The sequence below is a fragment of the Saimiri boliviensis genome, chromosome 1 (genome assembly GCF_048565385.1).
Source record: "Saimiri boliviensis isolate mSaiBol1 chromosome 1, mSaiBol1.pri, whole genome shotgun sequence".
In the NCBI taxonomy this organism is placed as follows: Eukaryota; Metazoa; Chordata; class Mammalia; order Primates; family Cebidae; genus Saimiri; species Saimiri boliviensis.
In genome coordinates, this window is record NC_133449.1 from 99,511,681 (window position 1) to 99,530,652 (window position 18,972).

The following is an 18,972-nucleotide window of genomic DNA, read 5'->3' on the forward strand; positions in this document are numbered from 1 at the left end:
TCTCCCCTGCAGCCGCCTCCTGTAGGATGGACTCAGCTCCTTAAAGCCCAGGTCAGGGAGCTCAGAGACCCCTGGCTTAGGAGAGATGTGAGGTCGGCTGGTAGGGAGGAGTCCGGTGGCCGCCACCTGGCTTTCGCGGGGCAGGAGGGGGACCACCCTCCCTACCCTCAGCCTTTTGGTTGTTTGCCTGTCCTTCTCCTCCTCCTCCTCCCTGATGAAAAATACAAAAGAAAAATGCGCCAGTGCCCAGGTCTGGGGAGCCCCAGCCCGGGGGAGGCAGAAATGAAAAGCGGCCCCAATTAGAGGCTTTGGTTCTGCAAACTTGATGCTCGGCACTTGAACTGTCACGGCGGAGCCTTAATTAGCAGCGGCGGGGGAGAGGTCAGGAACAACTCAGCAGTCTTGACAAGCGCGTTATCAAGTGCAGGGGAGCGGGGGCTGCCCGGGGAGCGCGGGCGGGGGAGGGCGGCGGGGGCGCCGCGGCGCGGGAGGGCGGCGGGAGGCGGGAGGCGGCGCCGGCCGGGCGGGGGACGAGGTGGCGGCTGCGAGGCGGCCGCGCGGCCACGGCTGGCGGTGCGTGAAGCCGGGGGCGCGGGGCCGGGGGGCGGCGTGAGCGGCTGCGGGGTCCCCAGGCGCCCCGGCCCCTCCCCGGGCTCCGCGCCGCGGGCAGGGCGCACCGCGCAGGGCCGCCCGGCGGCTCCATCCCCGTCTCCCCCGCCCCCTCCGGGCCGCCCTCGGCCGCCTCGTGACGCCCCTCCTGCTCGCTGCCGCCGCTGCGGGCCATGCTGCGCAGCCCCTCCTAGAGCCCCCGGGTCCCGCGGCCCGGGGGGCGGCGCAGGATGCTGGGCATGAAGACCTGGTCGTCTCTGCTGCAGACCCTCAGTAAGTGCCCGGCTCAGCGCCCCGTGGACCGGAGGGGGGGTCCGGGATGGAACTTTCTGGGGCGTGCCACCCACCCCGGGGCTGAGACCCGGCCCCGCACTCACCCCGCCTCGCCCTTCAGCCCCGTCACCTTCAGGCCACGCACGTGCTCCCCAGCGCCGCCTCCTCACGCTGTCAACTCTGGCCTGGGTTGGTTTCCTCAAGTAGAAAAGCCTTGACTGCAGCTGTCTGGCGGCGCCCGGGTGGCCTCTAGGCCTGCGTGGGAGAGAGGCTGCCCTCAGAACCTGTGTAGGACGTGGCCAGCGGGCACCACCTTGCTGACCCGCGGGGCTCTGTCTTAGCCTGGCCATGTGTCCCCTGGAGGTGGGCAGCAACCCGGGCAGGGCCCCTCATGCCTGCAGGGACCTGGGAGGTGGGAAATGGGACTGAGTGTGTGGACTTTACCCCCTCTTGCTGGCACAGGTGGGCCGGGGGTGGGCTGTGGGGCTGGAACTCTCAACCTACCCCTCCCCAAAGTGCCCAATCACCCCCCTCCCCGGGCCCCATCAGCTCCCTGGGGAAGAGAACTCCTGGCATCAAGCCCTCATATCACTGGCACAGTTGGGCAGTGAGAGGGTCAGAGTCACAGAGCCCGTTCAGAGTGGGTAGCACCGTGAGTCCCATCAGAGGGAGGATGAGTGGGACTCTGAGGCGCCCGGGCAGTGCCACAAAGGTGAAGATGTGAAGCTGGCAGCGGACCACTGAGGTCCTCCAGCTGCGGGGCAGCCAGAGCGAGGAGTAGAGAGGAGGCTTCACTGAACGTGACCCCGGCTACCAAGGTCCCTTCAGGGTGGCTCCAGGGACAGAATGGGCAGGGACACTGGCCTCAGGACTGCTGCTTCCCATCCTGATCTTTGGGCACCTCACCTGTGGGTCTTTCTTCCAGGTGAGCCAGGCCAGCAGCCGGGGGAGGACGCCATCCCCCATGCCCGGCCCCTCCTGGCTGCCGCGCCTGCCTGCCCACCCCTCCTCTCTCTGTGTGCACCTCTCTGCCTGTTTGAACGGCAGCTTTTAAAGCTTTTTGCCTTTTGAAAACTCAGGGGGAGAAAGAGTCATTTGTGGAGAGGTCGAGAACGGTTGATGATTATAGTCCAGTGGGTAGAAAGAGCTTAAAACAAATCCCTGTCCATCAGATGTCGGCTTAAGCGGTTTCCAGTGCTCTCCTGGGGGGCCGGAGTGGGGGGCAGCCGCTTAGAGAAAAGGGGAGGCTTTTTTCCTTGAAGCTAAGTGAACCTGCAAAACTCTCTTCTTATTTGGGTGTTTGATCACTGCTCCCCTCTGCCTGGCTTCCTCTGATCGCCCTTCCTCCTGGTGCCCGGCTGGTGGAGGAGGGCCTCGGCCACCCCAGAAGGCCCCTCGCCAGCTGTGTGACCTTGGCCTGGTCATGCGGTGTCTGGGAGTCTCTGTTTTCCCCAGGGGTGATGGTCACACGGGTTGCACAGGGAACTCACAAAGCCTTGGGAATGCGCCACCATCTCCCAGGCGGAGAGCGTACCTGGCCTGCAGGGTGTGGTGGTTGGATTCCATGCCGTTCCCCCTCTGCCACCCCGGCTCCCCTGTCCAGGTGCAGAGGTGACATTCGTGGAGCTAGAAGGGCCCTCACCTTGTTTCCAAAGCCCAGCTAGTGGAGTCAGGAGGAGGATGCCAGCTGGAGAGGCCTGTGTTGAGCGCTGGGTGGTTGCCGGCCGGGGCACCTTACAGATAGAATGGGATGTCCTGTGTCCTTTCCCTGTGGTCACGCCTCGGTCCTCACGGCAGCGTCAGGGGGAAGGCAATGGCTTCGCGCCCTCTTGCTTTTGCAAGTGAGGAAGCAGTGCTCGTTTTTGAGGGTCACACAACTAGTGAGGTGCAAAGGGGAGAGGCTGGGGGGAGTCTGGGCAGTGCCTCTCAGGGTCACGCCTCCAACTAGCCATCTGTGGCCACTGGCACCTCTTCCTTCAGCTCCAGAAAGATCCAGTCACTTGGATAGCCAGGAGTCTGGGATGGCCGCTGGTTCCTGGGAGCATGCAGCAGTTGGGTGGGAACTCTGGGCTCCTCTGGGGGCTGCCCCCCCACCCTCCTGGAGCTCATGCCTCCCCAGCTTTCCTGCCAGCCGAATCTCATGCCTCTTCTGTGCCGTGCCCTGGCCCTCCGCATCTCCGCTTGGTGCCTGGGCTGTAAGGGAAGCCTGTAATAGAACCATGGAGAGTGCCAGGCTTGGGCTCCCATCCGGGTTCTCCTTCATTACTGCTGTGTGACTAGGGGCAAGTGACCTCACCTCTCTGTGCCACATTCTCCCATTCATGCCATGCAGATGGCAGTATTCGCCCTGCTAGGAATAAGTGCATCAGTTCAGTTAATAATCTTACACTATCAGTGTCATGAATGTCAGCTGCTATTTTTTCTTCCATCTGGAAGTGCCTTCCTGATTCCCCATATCTCAAAGCCTAGCTTCAGTGCCACCTCCTCCAAGAAGCCTTCCAGATTCTGCCCAGCCATAAGTCATCCCTCCTGCCTCCTCATGGTCTGTGTTGTTTTTCTCAGTAGAATTTTGTAGCTATTTTCTCTCCCTGTCAGACAGACATTCCTTGAGAGAAGATCCTTTACATTCTCATCTCAGAATCTTCCGAGCTGCTGAGTATGCAGTAGGTGCCCAATAAATGTCAGATGAATAGAGAATAACCATTTTTCTGGCCAGACCAATGAGTGGCTCCACTTCCCAGATACTCATTGAGCTCTTTGTTCTAATGATTAGTAGAGTCACATCCGAAGTCAGTCTGTACTTTGGGATGCCTTAAAATTGTTTCCAAGTCCCGTGGGTGGATGAGCTCATTGGCAGGGCTGTGGACCCAGCCTAAGAGCTTCAGTTTTCCTTTGGGGCCCAGAGGGTAGGTTCACGTCTCACTGACAGTGGCCAGCTGTGGGAATGTGAGAACACAGGCACTTTGGTGGAACACGTGGTCAGTATTGGAAGGACATGGGGTGGATCATCTCCAAAGCCAGGTCAGAGTAACCCGGCTGCCTGCCACCTGACCCGCTCCGCAAGGGCCCAGGTGCTGGTAGCCAGCCTCTCACTGTGCTTTGAAATGAAGGGCTGGGCTGGGCTGGGCGGGGTGGCGGACGCCTGTAATCCCAGCACTTTGGGAGGCCAAGGTGGGTGGATCACGAAGTGAAGTGTTCAAGACCAGCCTGGCCAAGATGGTGAAACCCCATCTTAGTAAATTTAAAAAAAAAAAAAAATTAGCCAGGCATGGTGGCAGGCACCTGTAATCCCAGCTACTTGGGAGGCTGAGGCAGGAGAATTGTTTGAACCTGGGAGGCGGAGGTTGTAATGAGCTGAGATCACACCACTGCCCTCCAGCCTGGGCGACTCCGTCTTTAAAAGAAAAAAAAAAAGAAGAGGAGGCTGGGCAGGAAGCAGGGCAGGGTGGGCTGTAGACTGGCCCCAGGTCCTGGCCTCCAGCAGCTGGCTGAGCGTTGCAGGCCCCTGCTGGATAGTGTATACGCCCGTGTCTTCACCCTTGCCTGGCCGAGCCACTGGGAGCGAGGGTCCGGAGCCAGCCAGCCTGGGTTTGCTGCCTGCTGCTGCCTCTTACTGGCTGTGTACAAGACACTTAGCCTCTTTGTGCCTCGGTTTCCTCATCTATAAAAGGGGAAATAAAGTGACAACTGTCTTGTTCTAGTCAGCTGTTGTTATGTAACAAGCTACCCCAAGACCTGGGCATAAAATAAGAATGAACATTTTGTTTGCTCGTGAAACCGGGGGTGCAGGTAGCAGCTCTCTCGGGGGTCTTATGTGGCTGTAGTGAGATGGGAGCTGGGTTAGGGGGTCATCTTGCCGATTCTGTACTTGTGCCTGGTGTCTGGGCTGGGAAGACTCAAATGGGTGGGGCGAGAATGCTGGGTTGGTCTCACCCCCAGAATCTCGCAACCTGGTGACTTTAACTGAACATCTTACATGGCTCCCAGAGCCACTGTCCCAAGAGAGGCCCACAGAAGCTGTGTGGCCTTTCCTGACCCAGCCACAGGGGTCACGTGGCATCACTTCTACGGAGACAGTCACCAAAGCCTGCCCAGGTCCACGGGGAGGGTGCGGAGATACCCCTTCCAGCTGGGAAGAGTGTCAAAGAATTTCTGGATGTTTTCAGGAATACCACTTACCTGCTAGGGGTGTTGGAGTGGATGGCCGATTTGTGTGAACTATGGTCACAACACAGGGAGTACTTACTGAGTGTCGGCGCGTCTCTGTGCTGGGACCTGAGACACTGTCCGCATTGAAAGCTGCACAGAGGGGACAGAAGAGAACGCGGGGTGGCGAGTTTGGGGGGTGCAGACTCGCCTTCTCATGCCAGTGAGGGCTCCGTCTCTGCCCATCCGTCACTGTGTTCCTGGAGGGACCCCCTGGCCTCCTCCTGAGAGCCATAGCCCACCTTGAACCTCTTGACAGAGGTCCTGATGGGAGACTGATTCTCACCTGTCGGGTCTCAGCTGTTTCTGTGCTTGGGGTTCCTTGGACCACAAGAAGGTGGGAAAGCCCTGGAGGAACAGGGAATATTCCAGAACCTTGGGTAAGGCGTGAAGCTTCTCAGGGCCTCAGCCTCCCTAACCCCTTGAAGGGCTGGACCAGCTTCTCCTAGGGCCCTTCTTCCCCTTCTTTTTTTTTTTTTTTTTTTTTTTTTTAGACAGAGTCTCACTGAAACTCAGGCTGGAGCGCAGTGGCACAATCTCAGCTCACTGCAACCTCCACTTCCCGGGTTCAAGTGATTCTCCTGCCTCAGCCTCCTGAGTAGCTGGGAATTCAGGCGTGCGCCACCATGCCTGGCTAATTTTTGTGTTTTTAGTAGAGACAGGGATTCACCATGTTGGCCGGGCTGGTCTTGAACCCTTGACCTCAAGTGATCTACCTCCTCAGCCTCCCTAAGTGCTGGTCTTACAGGCTCGAGCCACCACGCCCAGCCTCATAGGGCCCTTCTGAGCCTATGCCACCTAGAAGGGTCATCTTAGAGAGCTTTGGGAGAGGGAGGGCCGTCTCTCTCCCTTTCCTGCCTGGAGCCACGCAGAACAGATGCTGGCAAGAGCGTCTGTCTCTCCGGATCTACTGATGTCTAAGAGTATGAGCTGGAAGAATGGCTGATCTTAGTGTGCTGGTGGCGTTGACCAGCTGCACTGCACTGAATAGGGCCACCCCCAAAGTTCACATCTGCTAGGAACCTTGGAATGTGAACTGATGTGAAACTAGTTTCTTTGCAATTGTAATTAATTAAGCCTCTTGAGCTTAAAATCATCCTGTATTAAAGTCGGCCTGAGGCTGGCTGCGGTGGCTCATGCCCGTAATCCCTGCACTTTGGGAGGCTGAGGTGGGTGGATCACCTGAGGTCAAGAGTTCAAGACCAGCTTGGCCAACATGGCTAAACCCCATCTCTGCTAAAAATACAAAGAATTAGCTGGGGATGGTGGCAGATGCCTGTAATCCCAGCTACTTGGGAGGTTGAGGCAGGAGAATCACTTGAACCCGGGAGACGGCGCTTGCAGTGAGCCAAGATCGGGCCGTTGCACTCCAGCCTGAAAGACAAGATCGAAAAACAAAAGAAAAGTGTGCCTGAAATTGAATGACAAGGGCCCTTATGAGAGAAGAGGAGAAAAGACAGACACAGAGGCGGCCGTGTGAAAAAGGAGGCAGAGAGCGGTGCTGCCACAAGCCAGGAAGTGCTGGCACCCACTGGTGGCTGGCAGGGGCCGGAAGGACCCTCCTGAAGAGCCTCTGTGGGCTCTGGGACTGTGAGAGAATGTTTCTTTGTTTTCAGTCATCCATTCGGTGGCCATTTGTTAAGGCAGTGCTGGGATGCAGGCATTGTCTTTTCTCCACCTTACATATTTTAAAAATGAGCGATGGTGGCCGGGCGCGGTGGCTCAAGCCTGTAATCCCAGCACTTTGGGAGGCCGAGGTGGGTGGATCACGAGGTCAAGAGATCGAGACCATCCTGGTCAACATGGTGAAACCCCGTCTCTACTAAAAATACAAAACATTAGCTGGGCATGGTGGTGCGTGCCTGTAATCCCAGCTACTCAGGAGGTTGAGGCAAGAGAATTGTCTGAACCCAGGAGGCGGAGGTCGCGGTGAGCCGAGATCGCGCCATTGCACTCCAGCCTGGGTAACAAGAGTGAAACTCCATCTCAAAAAAAAAAAAAAAAAACAACAACAACAACAAAAAAAAACGATGGTTAAAAATACCATCTAATGCTTCTTATGGACTCTGAGGCCCCCAGTACTGTGGGGCAGCCAAGCGGATGCACACCTGGCTTCAGGGACCTGGGTCCTGCCGCTCCCTGAGGCTGGGAAGTCCCTTTCCCGCTCTGATCCCCAGTTCAGGTGAGAGCAATCAGCCGGACTGACTGGAGGAAGGTCGTTCTGCTGTCTGAAATGCACCTTGTGAAAATCCAGCCCTTTCCCCGGTAGCTGCCCGACCGAGTCACCTAACCACAGATAGGGACACCAAGAGTGGGAGGGGAGCTAGGGCCCGTCAGAGTCCCCGGCCAGGCACAGGCACCCCGGGACCCCCGTCCTCACTGCGATTCCCGAAGCGGCAACTGTGGGTACGGGGGGGGGGGGGCCTGCTCCCGCTCACCCGAGGCCTGAGAGGCCACCCCTCCTCTGCCCCGAGGCACCCCCCTGGGATATGCTCGCTCTGAGGGTGAGGGTGAGGCTCCAGGGTGCGGGAGCCCCATCCATATTCCGCTTTTCATCACCTCCTACCCCTCTAGAAAGTCGGCAGCTGGAGCCAGCTGGGCTGTTCATGCTGTGCCCACGGCACCCAGAACTTGCTGGGACTAGGAGGTGCCTGAATCCTTGGTTGATATGAGAGGGCACCTGGGGCCAGCCGTTGGGGGAGGTCTTCCCGCCGACTTGGAGTGCCTCTGTGGGGCTCGGCACCCCTTGGTGATCCAGCCGCCGCTGGACCAAGCTTGGCACACCACCAGGCAGAGCCGGGACTCAGGCCCGGAGGTCAGGGCCTGCCCGAGGCCCCGGACACAGAGCTGGGATCTGCATCTCTTTCCTGAGGAACGTGGCCAGTTGCGGTCCCCTTCATGCCCGGCCACCGCGCCGGGGGTGCTCCGTGTGCAGTTTCTTGGGTGCCCTTGTTGGGGTGCTAAACACATCTCTCTGGCAACCTGTGTCTGACGGGGCCACAGTTCTTCCCAGGTAGGAAAGTGATTGCTTGGTGCCTCAAGGGAGCTGGGGTCTGGCAGGGTTCCATGGGCGCCCCAGGAAGGGGCTGTGCCTTGCAGGGCTCCTCCACAGGCATGAGTAGGCAGGCAGGGCCTGCAGCCATCGAGCTGCCCAGGGAGCCAGCCCCTGTCCCTGGCCGCTTGCTTTCGCCCCACAGCTGCTGGGGTGGAGAAATGCTATGACCCTGTCGGTGTTTAATGAGTGGCGATTGGAACAGTGGAACCATGGCAGTTCGGTAGCTGCTTTAGGAGGAAGCAGAGAGCCCAAACAGAACCTAAAAAAACTAAAAAGATAAAATAAAACCCAGTGAATTTTTAATAGTGACTATCTCCTGACACATAGCGCATTGCCATCTGGCAGACACGCAACCCACTGCAGCATGGTGCCGGCGGGGAGGGGGCCGCTGGGGGCACCTGCTGCCAGCCCAGAGCAGGAGCTGCGAGCATCCCCTCCGTGGACGGCTCCACGGCATGTCCGTGAGCCCAGCCACGTTGGAGGTACACGGCTCAGTCCTCCCCGATCCACCCTGGGCGCTGTCAGCCCAACCCCTGCCCAGGGACACCCATTCCCTGCTGATCTGAGGAAGAGGCCGGGCTCTCAGCATTGCTGATGGGGGCAGGTCCCCAGCCCCAGGGCAGCTGGGTGCAGGCATCTGCCGGTGCCGGGCCACCTTATTTCATCTGAGGATTTCTTAGCTCCAAGCCCATTTAGTCACAGTTTAAGGTGAAAATTGTAATGCTGGTTGCATGGTACCACAGGCCAGGCTCAAAGGCCTTTCAACCCATATGTATTGAATTTTCTTTGTTTATTATTTGTTGAGACAAGGTCTCACTCCGTCACCCCGGCTGGAGTGCAGGGGTGTAGTCATGGCTCCCTGCAGCCCCCACTTCCCTTTCAGCACCCCAGAATAGCTGGGGCTACGGGCACACCACCATGCCCGGCTCATTTTTTGTATTTTTTGTAGACGCAGAGTCTCACTATGTTGCCCAGTCTGGTCTTGAACTTGGGCTTAAGCAGTCCGCCTTGCTGCCAAAGTGCTAGGGTTACAGATGCGAGCCCCTGCGCGCAGCCTGTTTCCTTCTTTATTTACTTTTTTTTGATGGTCTCGCTCTGTTGCCAGGGTGGAGAGCAGTGGTGTGGTCACAGCTCCCTGCAGCCTTGAACTCCTGGGCTCCAGTGGTCTCCCTGCCTCAGCCTCCCAGACAGCTGGGACTGCAGACACACCCATTGTGCCTGGCAGTGCCCCACATTTGTTAAGTGCCCATTTGTGGCTGGCTGGAGCCTGTGGTGGCCCCTGATGGGAGAAACCTGATGAGTGTTTACACCGCAACCCCGTTGAGATTTCAGGCCAGTTACTTCTTTGTCCTGGGAGCTGTCCCGACCTTGCCCTCTGCCACGAGATGCCAGGAACATTTTCCCAGTGTGACAACCAGACAACTGCCCAGACATTGCCAGGTGTCTCTTGGGAGACTGGGGAGCATGCAAAGTGTCGCCGTTGAGAAATCCTTAAGGTGCCGTCTGTTTTCTGGGGCTGTCAGGACAAACGACCATAAACTGGGTTTCATGGCCTGAAACCATAGGAGTGTATTCTTTTTTTTTTTTTTTTTTTCTGGCTTTAAATATAATTTATTCATCCTACAAACCCTTATAAGGGCATATTATGTACCAGACACTAGGGTTACAAAAACGAATAGGAAGAGGTGCACATCAGTAATTTTCACAGCTGTGAGTGAATGGTTTTATCATGCATACACACGTATAGAGAGTTCCATGAAGACACACCAGGAGTCTAAACTCAAGGTGTGCGCAGGGCTGCCCTCTGGAGGCCCTGGGGGAGGATCCTTCCTGCCTCTTCCAGGCTCTGGTGGCTCCCGGCATTCCTTGGCTTATGGCCGCATCGCTGTGGTCCTGCCTCCTCCAACACCCTTCTGTCTGCGTGTGTGCCTTTATGTGCTATTCTGTGTCCTCATTTCCTTCTTGGAAGGACAGCTCACTGAACTTAGGACCCACCTTCTTCCCATGTCGCCTCCTTCTACCTAATTGTATCTGCAAAGACTCTGTGTCCAGCTAAGGTCGTGTTCACGGGGTGGCCATGCGTTACGGAAGGCATGCACAGCCCCGCACAACCCCAAGTTCAGCAGCGGCTCAGGGCCCAGTCTGGCCTCCCCCTTTTGGAGCCCAGGGCCTGGCTTGGTCCGACCCTGCTGCTCTCTGAGCTGCTGTCTGCTTCTGCCACCGGGAAATGACTTTAGACAGCCTGAAGGCAAAGGACGGGATCTGGGAAGCTGTCATCATTACATGGATCCAAGCAGGATGACTTTGGCACCTCTGGTGGGGAGCAGGGCGCTGCAGGGTGAGGGGGGCAGGGCGCTGCAGGGCGGTGGGGGGCAGGGCCCTGCAGGGTGAGGGGGGCAGGGAGCTGCAGGGCGGTGGGGAGCAGGGCGCTGCAGGGTGCGGGGGCAGGGTGCTGCAGGGCGGTGGGGAGCAGGGTGGGGGCTGTGGCTCCTCCCAGGCTCCCCGAAGCCCCTGCCATGCTGTGGCTCTCTCCAGCTGAGGCTCACTCTGTGTGTGTCTGCAGAGAGTTTTCCACTGCAGCTTTCGGCTTCTCTCCACGTGGGCACAGTTGAAGGAGGCTAAGCATTTCAGGGCTAGGGTGCAGGGTGTGTCCTTGGCACCAAGATGCCAGCAGTGGGGCACAGGGGAGGCCTCTCAAGGGAGGACCTTTGAATGGAGGTGAGCAGGAAGCAGGAGGGCCGTGCAAAAGCCGTCCTTCTGTCCACGGCCTGTTTGTTGGTCACTGACGGGCACCATTTGCTGTCCTGGTCACTGAGACAGCATTGAGGAAAAGGTGTAGGTCCCCGCCTGGGGAGCTTGTTTCAGGCAATAAACAGGAAAAGTGATGAGCTGAAAGGTGCAAAGTGCTGTTGAAACCGAGTTAGCCCAGGGGAAGGGCTGAGAACTGGGGCGGGGGTGGGCAGGCTGCAGGATTCGGAGCGGGTGGGGGGAGTCCGAGGCTGCCAGATCAAAGCATCACACACGGCGGGGGCTTCAAACCACAGATGTTTGTCCTCTCATTCAGGAGGCCGGAAGTGTGAAATCCGGCCACCCTGCCTCTGCTGGCTCCTCCTGGCTGCCGTGGTCCTTGGCTTGTGGCTGCACCTCCCTCCTCTGTCTTCATGTGGCCTTTGCTGCTTGTCCCCTCTTCTTATAAGGACACACATCATGGGACTTAGGGCCCACACAGATAATTGAGGACCACCTCATTGCAGGAGCCTTCACTCCGTCTCATCCGAAAAGAGCCTTTTTCCAAAGAAGTCACACAGGTTCCCAGGGCCGAACGTGGCCCTGTCTTTTGTTGGGGGGGGGGGGGCGGTCACCATTCAGCCAGACAGGAGGATAGCGGAGACCACTCTGGGAAGGCTGTGGTGGGGAGCAGGACGCTGCAGTGGGGGGCTGTCTGGAACACTCTCCCAGGCGTTATCATGAGGAGACCCAATTAAAAAAAGAGCTGGAGGTGGTGGTGCTGATGCCTGGCAAAGAGCTCCAGCCAGCCAGCCAGCCTGGGAGCAAGGCCCTGGGGGCAGCAGTCCTGAAACCAGCAAGACGGGCAGGGTGTGACTTAGGAAGGTTCCCAGCAGAGGAGAGACATGATGCCTCTTCCGATGGGTGCTTTGCTGCCACATGGAGGATGAGGCTTGAAGGCTGAGGCAGAAGCAGGGACACCAGTGAGCTGGCTCCTGTTCCCATCCAGGTGAGAGGCGCTGGGCCAGGCCAGGGACCTGGGGTGTGGGTTTGGTCTCTCCATGCGGGGAGAGCCCTCGTCTGGAGCAGCCTCCACCCTGCCTGCCCTACCCACCGTGCCCACCCTGCCCGCCCTGCTCACCCTGCCCACCCTGCCCACCATGCTTGGGTGGGCTCCTGATTATTGTCTTTCCCCCAAGAAGCCTGTCCTGCCCTCCACCCTCCTTCCCCTCCTGCCACGCTGGCAGCTGCTATACCTGGGCGCCAGAGGAGAATAGCTGGAGGTGCACGAAGGGAGGTAGGGGGGACCTCAGGCCACGCGGGGATGCCAGAGGGGCCGGGCCAGCCCGGGGGCAGGGAGTCACGTTTCATTTCCCTCTCTGTGGCATTTCCCACAATTAAACCTGAGTGCCTGTGCCAAAGGTCTGACCCAGCCTTGGCGAAAGTGCTTCTCTGGGCCCCGTCCATCCCCTTCACCCTCTCTCCTCCCCCAGCCCCCCTCGATCTTGCCACCCCCCCCTTCCTCCTCCCCTTCCTTTTGTTTCTTCTTCCTCCCTCTCTTCTCCTCTGCCCCCTCCCCTGGCCAATTCCCCTTCTGGACAAGCTCTCCTTGGAGCCTCCAGGACCCCTGGAGGGGGGAGCCTGGGGAAGGAAGAAGCCTCGAAGACCCAGTGCCTGTTTCTGAAATGGATGTTGCTTTTAATACTTCATCCTTCAATCCTTATCTTTTCTAATTTATTGGACGGACCCTGTGGCGCTGACAGATTCGTGGCCGGGACCTTGGCGTCTGAATCTCAGTGTAATCTGCCCCTCGACGCTGCGCTCCAGACTTCTCTACTTTATCTCCTGATGCAGCCCGGGCGACCCCACGTCCTCCAAGCCACCGCTAATGTGGCCCAGGGACGATCAATTGTGCCTTGCTGTAACACTTCCCGATGGATTAATTGACCCCACTGTGACGGGCACTCCCTGCTGGCCCCCTTCTCTTCCCGCCCCTTGGGACAGAGTCCCGACTTTCCCGTCTCCTTCCTTCCCCTTCTCCCTGCCACCACCAGGCCAGACCCCACCCACCCGCTGAAAACCAGGGGCAGCAGGGGAGGGGCAGTCTGCAGAGCAGTGCGAGTGTAGACAGGCACATTGTTGAATCTGTCATCAGTGCTGGGGGCCCTCGGGGCTGCCTGGACCTGGGTGGGGTGGGACATCACCAGCCCGTGGCCCAAAGACCGGGGTGGGATGTGGGCAGGAGGGCAGCGTTTGTCCCCTTAGAGGCCCCGGTTGTCCTGAAGCAGGTGAGGGCAGCCTCTGGCCCTCCAGCCTGGCCACGCTGAGGTGGAGACGGTCTTCTGCCTGGAGCTCGTAATTGTGCTAAGGAGTGATGATTTATCATAATGCTGGCTCCGGCCTTCAGAAGCTGGGTTATTTGTAGCAAGCCTCAGTACAGTCTGCAGCGCCCGGGCAATTCTGGGCCTGTAAATCTAGTGACAGGGCCTCTGTCTGGGGGTTGAGGTCTGAAATTTCTCAGGCCAGGGGCCCTCTCCAGAGAGAACTGGAGCATCTTGCTCGTACCGGGAAGAAAGAGAAGGCAGGAGCTGTGGGGGACCATTCCTTCTCATTGTTTTTCTTCTTTTTGAATAACAGAAACAGGGTTTCCCTGTGTTGCCCAGGTTGGTCTCAAACTCCTGGGCTCAAGTGATCCTTCCGCCTCCGCCTCCCTCAGTGCTAGGATTGCAGGTGTGAGCCATCGCACCCACCTCCTTCTTCTTTGTTCTTGTTGAGACACGGTCTCTCTCTGTCACCCGAGCTGGAGTGCAGTGGCACCATCTTGGCTCGCTGCAACCACTGCTCCCGGGCTAAGATGATTCTCCCACCTCAGCCTCCCCAGTAGCTGGGATTACAGTTGCACACCACCACGCCCAGCTAATTTTTAGAATTTTTTGTAGAGATGGGATTTTGCCATGTTGCCCAGGCTGGTCTCCAACTGCTGAGCTCAAGTGATCCGCCTGCCTTGGCCTCCGAGAGTGCTGGGATTATAGGCACGAGCCACCATGCCTTAGCCACCATGCCTCCACGGTGGGCTCCTGGAGGCCCGGGGTGGTGCTCAGTGGAGTCAGGTAGGAGTTCCTGTGGCAGCCTGGCAGCACCTGCCAAAGCTGGGGTGACATTCAGGGATGGCGAGGTGTCTCATCCCCCCCCCCCCACATGCATATGACAATCCCCAATAAGGCATGCAGAGCGCAAACCTGGGCCGCACGTTCTGCTTTAAACTCTGCATGTCTCGGCTTCGTGGTGGTTGCTACCCTTGCCTTTTGTTCCCGGGTGACCAGCCATTTTGGGTTCGTTACGTCCCATCCATCTTGTCCCTTTGCACGTGCTGTTCCCACTATCTGGAATGCTGTTCTGGCTGACCAGCGTGTTTATGTGGTTCTTTTTTTTCTTTTTAGATAGGGTCACTCTGTCCATGCTGCAGTGCAGTGGCATCATCACAGCTCAGTGGACCTTTCCACCGCAGCCCCCCAGAAGCTAGGACTATAGATAAGCACCACCAGGCCTAACAGATTTTCTTTTCTTAGTAGATACAGGGTTTTACCATGTTGCCCCAGCTGGTCTTGAACTCCTGGGCTCTAGTGATCCTCTCACCTTGGCCTTCCAAAGTGTTAAGGCAACAGGTGTGAGCTACCATGCCTGGCATTGAATGTGGTTACTTTTTTTCCAGCTGGGGTCTTGCTTTGTTGCCCAGCTTGGAGTGCAGTGGTGCAATCTCAGCTCAGTCAACGTCCACCTCCCAGGTTCAAGGGATTGAACCCACCTTAGTCTCCCTAGTAGCTGGGATTATACCAGACGCACCGCCATGCCTGGCTCGTTTTTGCATTTTTAGTAGAAAGGGGGTTTCACCATGTTGGCCAAGCTGGTCGCGTGGTCCACCTGCCTTGGCTCCCAGAGCGCTGGGAGGCACGTGTGGCTCTTGGCCCTGGGCAGCTTCTTGCCGAGTTGGAGCTGACCCGGAGGGACTGGGGGACCCCTTGGTGCAGCAGCCTGTCCCCGGTGCCCTGAACTTGTATATGGGAGCTGCTCAGTGAAGACATTAAACGACATTAAGCTCCTCTGTCGTGACTAGTCAAAACTAAGACCCTAGACGCCTCCTCTGTGTGCTGCCCACACAGGAGGGTTCCCCCAGCCACGGGCAAACATGCCGGCAGCCTCTTGGGTCTACCCAACACCCCTCACCTTCCTCGGGAATGCTGCGAGCCCCTCCTGCCTCCTGGGCTCTCTGTGGTCACTTTCCAGGTGCGGAGGAAGGTCTTAGGGTGTTTTTTAAAAAAAACAGTTTTATTGAGATGAAGTTCTCATGTCATACAGTTTACCCTTTTCTTCCTTTTTTTTTTTGGTCACTCTCTCACCCAGGCTGGAGTGAAGTGTAGTGGCTCAATCTCGGCTCACTGCAACCTCCACCTCCCGAGTCCAAGCGATTCTCCTGCCTCAGCCTCCTGAGTAGCTGGGATTACAGGTGCACACCACCTCGCCTGGCTGATTTTTTGTTTTTTTTTAGTAGAGATGGGGTTTCACCATGTTAGTCAGGCTGGTCTAGAACTCCTGACCTTGTGATTTACCTGCCTCGGCCTCCCAAAGTGCTGGGATTACAGGCGTGAGCCACTGTGCCCAGCCCACCCTTTTCAAGGGTACAGGCCCACGTCGTTTAATCACTACAACGTCATTTCAGAATGTTCCCGTCACCCCAGAAAGAATCCCCCTCCCCACTAGCGGTCACTCCCCGCTCCTGATTTCTGTGCCCTAGCCTCAGATGTCCACTCATCCGCTTTCTGTCTATGGAGCTCCCCATTTCAGAGAAACAGACTCCCACACTGTGTGGCCTTTTGTGGCCAGCTTCTTCCATCAAGCGTTGCATTTTCGTGGTTTGTCCATGTAGCAGTGTGCCTCAGTGCTTCCTTCCTTCCTGTGGCCGAGTCATATTCCATGGCATGGGGCTGGGCGCGGTGGCTCACGCCTGTCATCTCAGCACCTTGGGAGGCCGAGGCGGGCGGATCACTTGAGACCGGGAGTTCGAGACCAGCCTGGCCAACACAGTGAAAACCCATCTCTCCTAAAAATACAGAAGTCAGCCAGGCGTAGCGGTTGGCACCTGTAATCCCAGCTACTTGGGAGGCTGAGGCAAGAGGATTGCCTGAAACCAGGAGACAGAGCTTGCAGTGAGCTGAGATCATGCCACTGCACTGCAGCCTGGGCGACAGAGTGAGACTCTTATCTAAAAAAAAAAAAAAATTCCATGGCATGGACAGATCAGTGTGTCCTTTCCTCAGCTGGTGGCCATTTGGGCTGGTTCTGCCATTTGGGTATCGAGAATGATGCTGGCATGAACGTTCTTGTGTAAGTTTTTTTTTTTTTTTTTTTTTTTTTTTTTTTTGAGATGGAATCTGGCTCTGTCACCCAGGCTGGAGGGCAGTGGCACCATCTCAGCTCACTGCAACCTCTGCCTCCCGGGTTCAAGCAATTAGCCTGCCTCAGCCTGCCAAGTAGTTGGGATCGAACCACCATGCCTTCCCGGATTTTTTTTTTTTTTTTGGTAGTTTTAGCAGAGACAGAGTTTTGTCATGCTGGCCAGGGTGGTCTCAAACTCTGACCTCAAGTGATCCGCCTGCCTCAGGCTCCCAAAGTGCTGGGATTACAGGCGTGTGCCACTGTGCCCGGCCAGTTTTTGTATTTTTAGTAAAGACGGCGTTTCTCCACTTTGACCGGGCTGGTCTCAAACTCTTGATCTCAGGTGATCTGCCTGTCTTGGCCTACCAAAGTACTGGGATTACACTTGTGAACCCCTGCTCCCAGCTTGCATGTTATGTTTTTGATTCACTGAGTGTTGAGGTTTTGGCTCACCGTCCGTTCTTTGTGCGGGAGACCTCCTGTGGATGCTGGGGACACTGAGTGCAGCGAGGGGCTGGCTGTGGGTGTCACATTGCCGTGGAGGAGTGAACGCTTTCTGGCTGTCACTGTGTGCTAGGTGCTAGCCCGAACCCTTCACGGAAGCCCAAGCAGCTCTCCAGCGGGACTGTCATCACTCCCAGTACAGAGTGGGAAAACTGAGGCCCGGGACCAGTGGCTTATAGTTCTGCAGCATCCGGATTTATTTTCTCCTCAAAGCTCTCCATGTCTGGTTTTCAGATTCCAGATCCAAGGACCCAAAACTCAGAGGCCCTGGGTGCTGGAGGCCACACAGCAGTCACGAGGCATGACAGGAGATGGTTCCCTGGCATTGCCCGTGTTTCTGGACAGTCCCAGCACTTGGTTGAAATCACTAAACTCTCACAACATCCTGAATGTCCTGTTCCCATTTAACATGATAAAACTGAGGCACGGAGAGGTGAAGTAAGGAGCCAGGGCCATCGGCCTCAAGGGTCCCAACCAGGAGTAGGACTCAGGCAGTTGGCTTCGGAATCTACAGCGTGACCCTGACATTGTCTCACTTGCATGAGAAGCAGATGTTTGGATGGGGATGGGGGGAAATTCTGGGGCCCCACTGGGCAATGTGGGACTGTGAATTTTCCTAGGCAACGTCTTCTGCGTCTCACTTGCTTCCTGGCCATGCGACGGGGCACATTCGGGGCCTCTGTGAGCCTCCACGACGCCCCTCCACCTGCTCCCAGGTCCCCAGGGAGCTCTGCCACCACCTCCACTCCACCCTGTTCCAGAGCCCTCTTGGGCCTCAACACTCCTGTGACTGCAGCTGCTGATGAGACAGTCTTTCTTTGTCCTGGGAGGCCCAGTGGGGCCCCTGCCGTCCCCGGCCACCCAGAGCAAATCACACAGCGCATCAGACCTGTTCCTCCGAGTGGTGTCCGATTGCCGTCCTGGGAGATGGAGCAGGGACAACCACCGGGGGTGTCACCTTCCCAGCAGGTGCAGCGGGCGGCAGGGTGGCCAGGGCCCCTGGGAAGAGGGGGGCCAGATCGGGTGGCTGGCGATGTTGGTCAGCTCGAGGCCCCGCATCCCGCTGTCTGATTTTTCTGACATCCCAGTGCCCCCTCTCGCTGAGTTTCCACCTGAGGCTCAGAGACCTCCGCTCGCCTCCCAGCACTCCTGAAATAATACTCCGGAGCAGCTGGGCTCCACGCTGAGTGAGCACCTGAGCACTGGCGGGGCCCCCAGGGAGCAGCGCGTGTGAAACCGCAGGTCCCCACCCCCTCCCAGGACAGCGTGTGCTGCCTTTGCTCTGATTTCAGTTTTATTCTTTAACCTGCCCTTGCTCCCTCTCTAGGCCGTTTGGTTTCGGTGTTTCCCCAGCCTGCCCTGACACCTTTTCCTGGGGCAGCCACACCTTGCTCCTCTCCCTACCCGCTCCATCCCGGAGCAGCTGAGGTCAGAGCCAGACTTCCCAGCTTTACACCCAGCCTCGGCGCACGGTGCAGCCACTCTGTGCCTCAGTTTCTTTCTCTGTAAAATGGAGATAAAAGACACCACCTCCCTTTTTGAAAACTTTCCTGAGATAAACCATGTAAAGTGCTTAGCACAGTCAGTTGTTTTTGTCACGAGAGAGGCTTATACCAGGCCCCCAGGGGAAGAGGCAGTGGTTAACTATGGGTGGGGACAGACGGGCTTGATGCTTATGAAGGGTTTTGAGGGGTGGATAGGAGTTTTCTAGAAGGAAATGGTAGAGAGAGAGAAGGGCAATCCATGTAAGAGGAACCTTGCCCGGGAGTTGGTTAGTTTTTTGTGGATGGCTCCTCTTCCTTCCTGGTGGGGAGTTGATTGAGATGCTTGGGCTTGGCTGGAATCTTCTGTCCTGTGTGTGTGCCAGGGTTTGGGCAATTGATGTCCGTTTGCTGGAAGCGCTCGGCGTGGTCAGTTTTCAGGAGCTGGGATGAGCGGGTGGAGCCAGCAGCTCCTTCTGACCTTGGGTGTCGCTCATTCCGCCGCCAGAACAAGTGCCTTAGGAGGACTCTGCCCAGTGCCGGTGCTTCGGGAGACTCAGCGAGAAGCATGGAAAAGGTGAGAGAAGATGGTCCTGTGAGACCACGTTTTGGGGCCCAGAGATGTTACTTGTGACGTGCCCAAAAGGTCACACAGCACAGAAGTGGCACAGCTGGGGTGCAGAG

General features: G+C 57.4%; 1 protein-coding gene across 6 annotated transcripts in view; it reads left to right on the forward strand.

Moving 5' to 3' along the window:
• Positions 1–18,972, forward strand: part of GSE1 (Gse1 coiled-coil protein) — a 504,956-nt gene that overhangs the window by 289,729 nt on the left and 196,255 nt on the right. For 2 of the 6 annotated variants that reach the window (XM_010333675.3, XM_010333678.3), the window contains exon 1: positions 529–882. The exons of the other annotated variants lie outside the window; for them this stretch is intronic. In XM_010333675.3, the coding sequence (XP_010331977.1) occupies positions 840–882 (43 nt within the window). In that variant the 5' untranslated portion in view covers positions 529–839. Of the gene's footprint in view, positions 1–528; positions 883–18,972 lie in introns of those variants that run through there. 6 annotated transcript variants of the gene reach the window in all.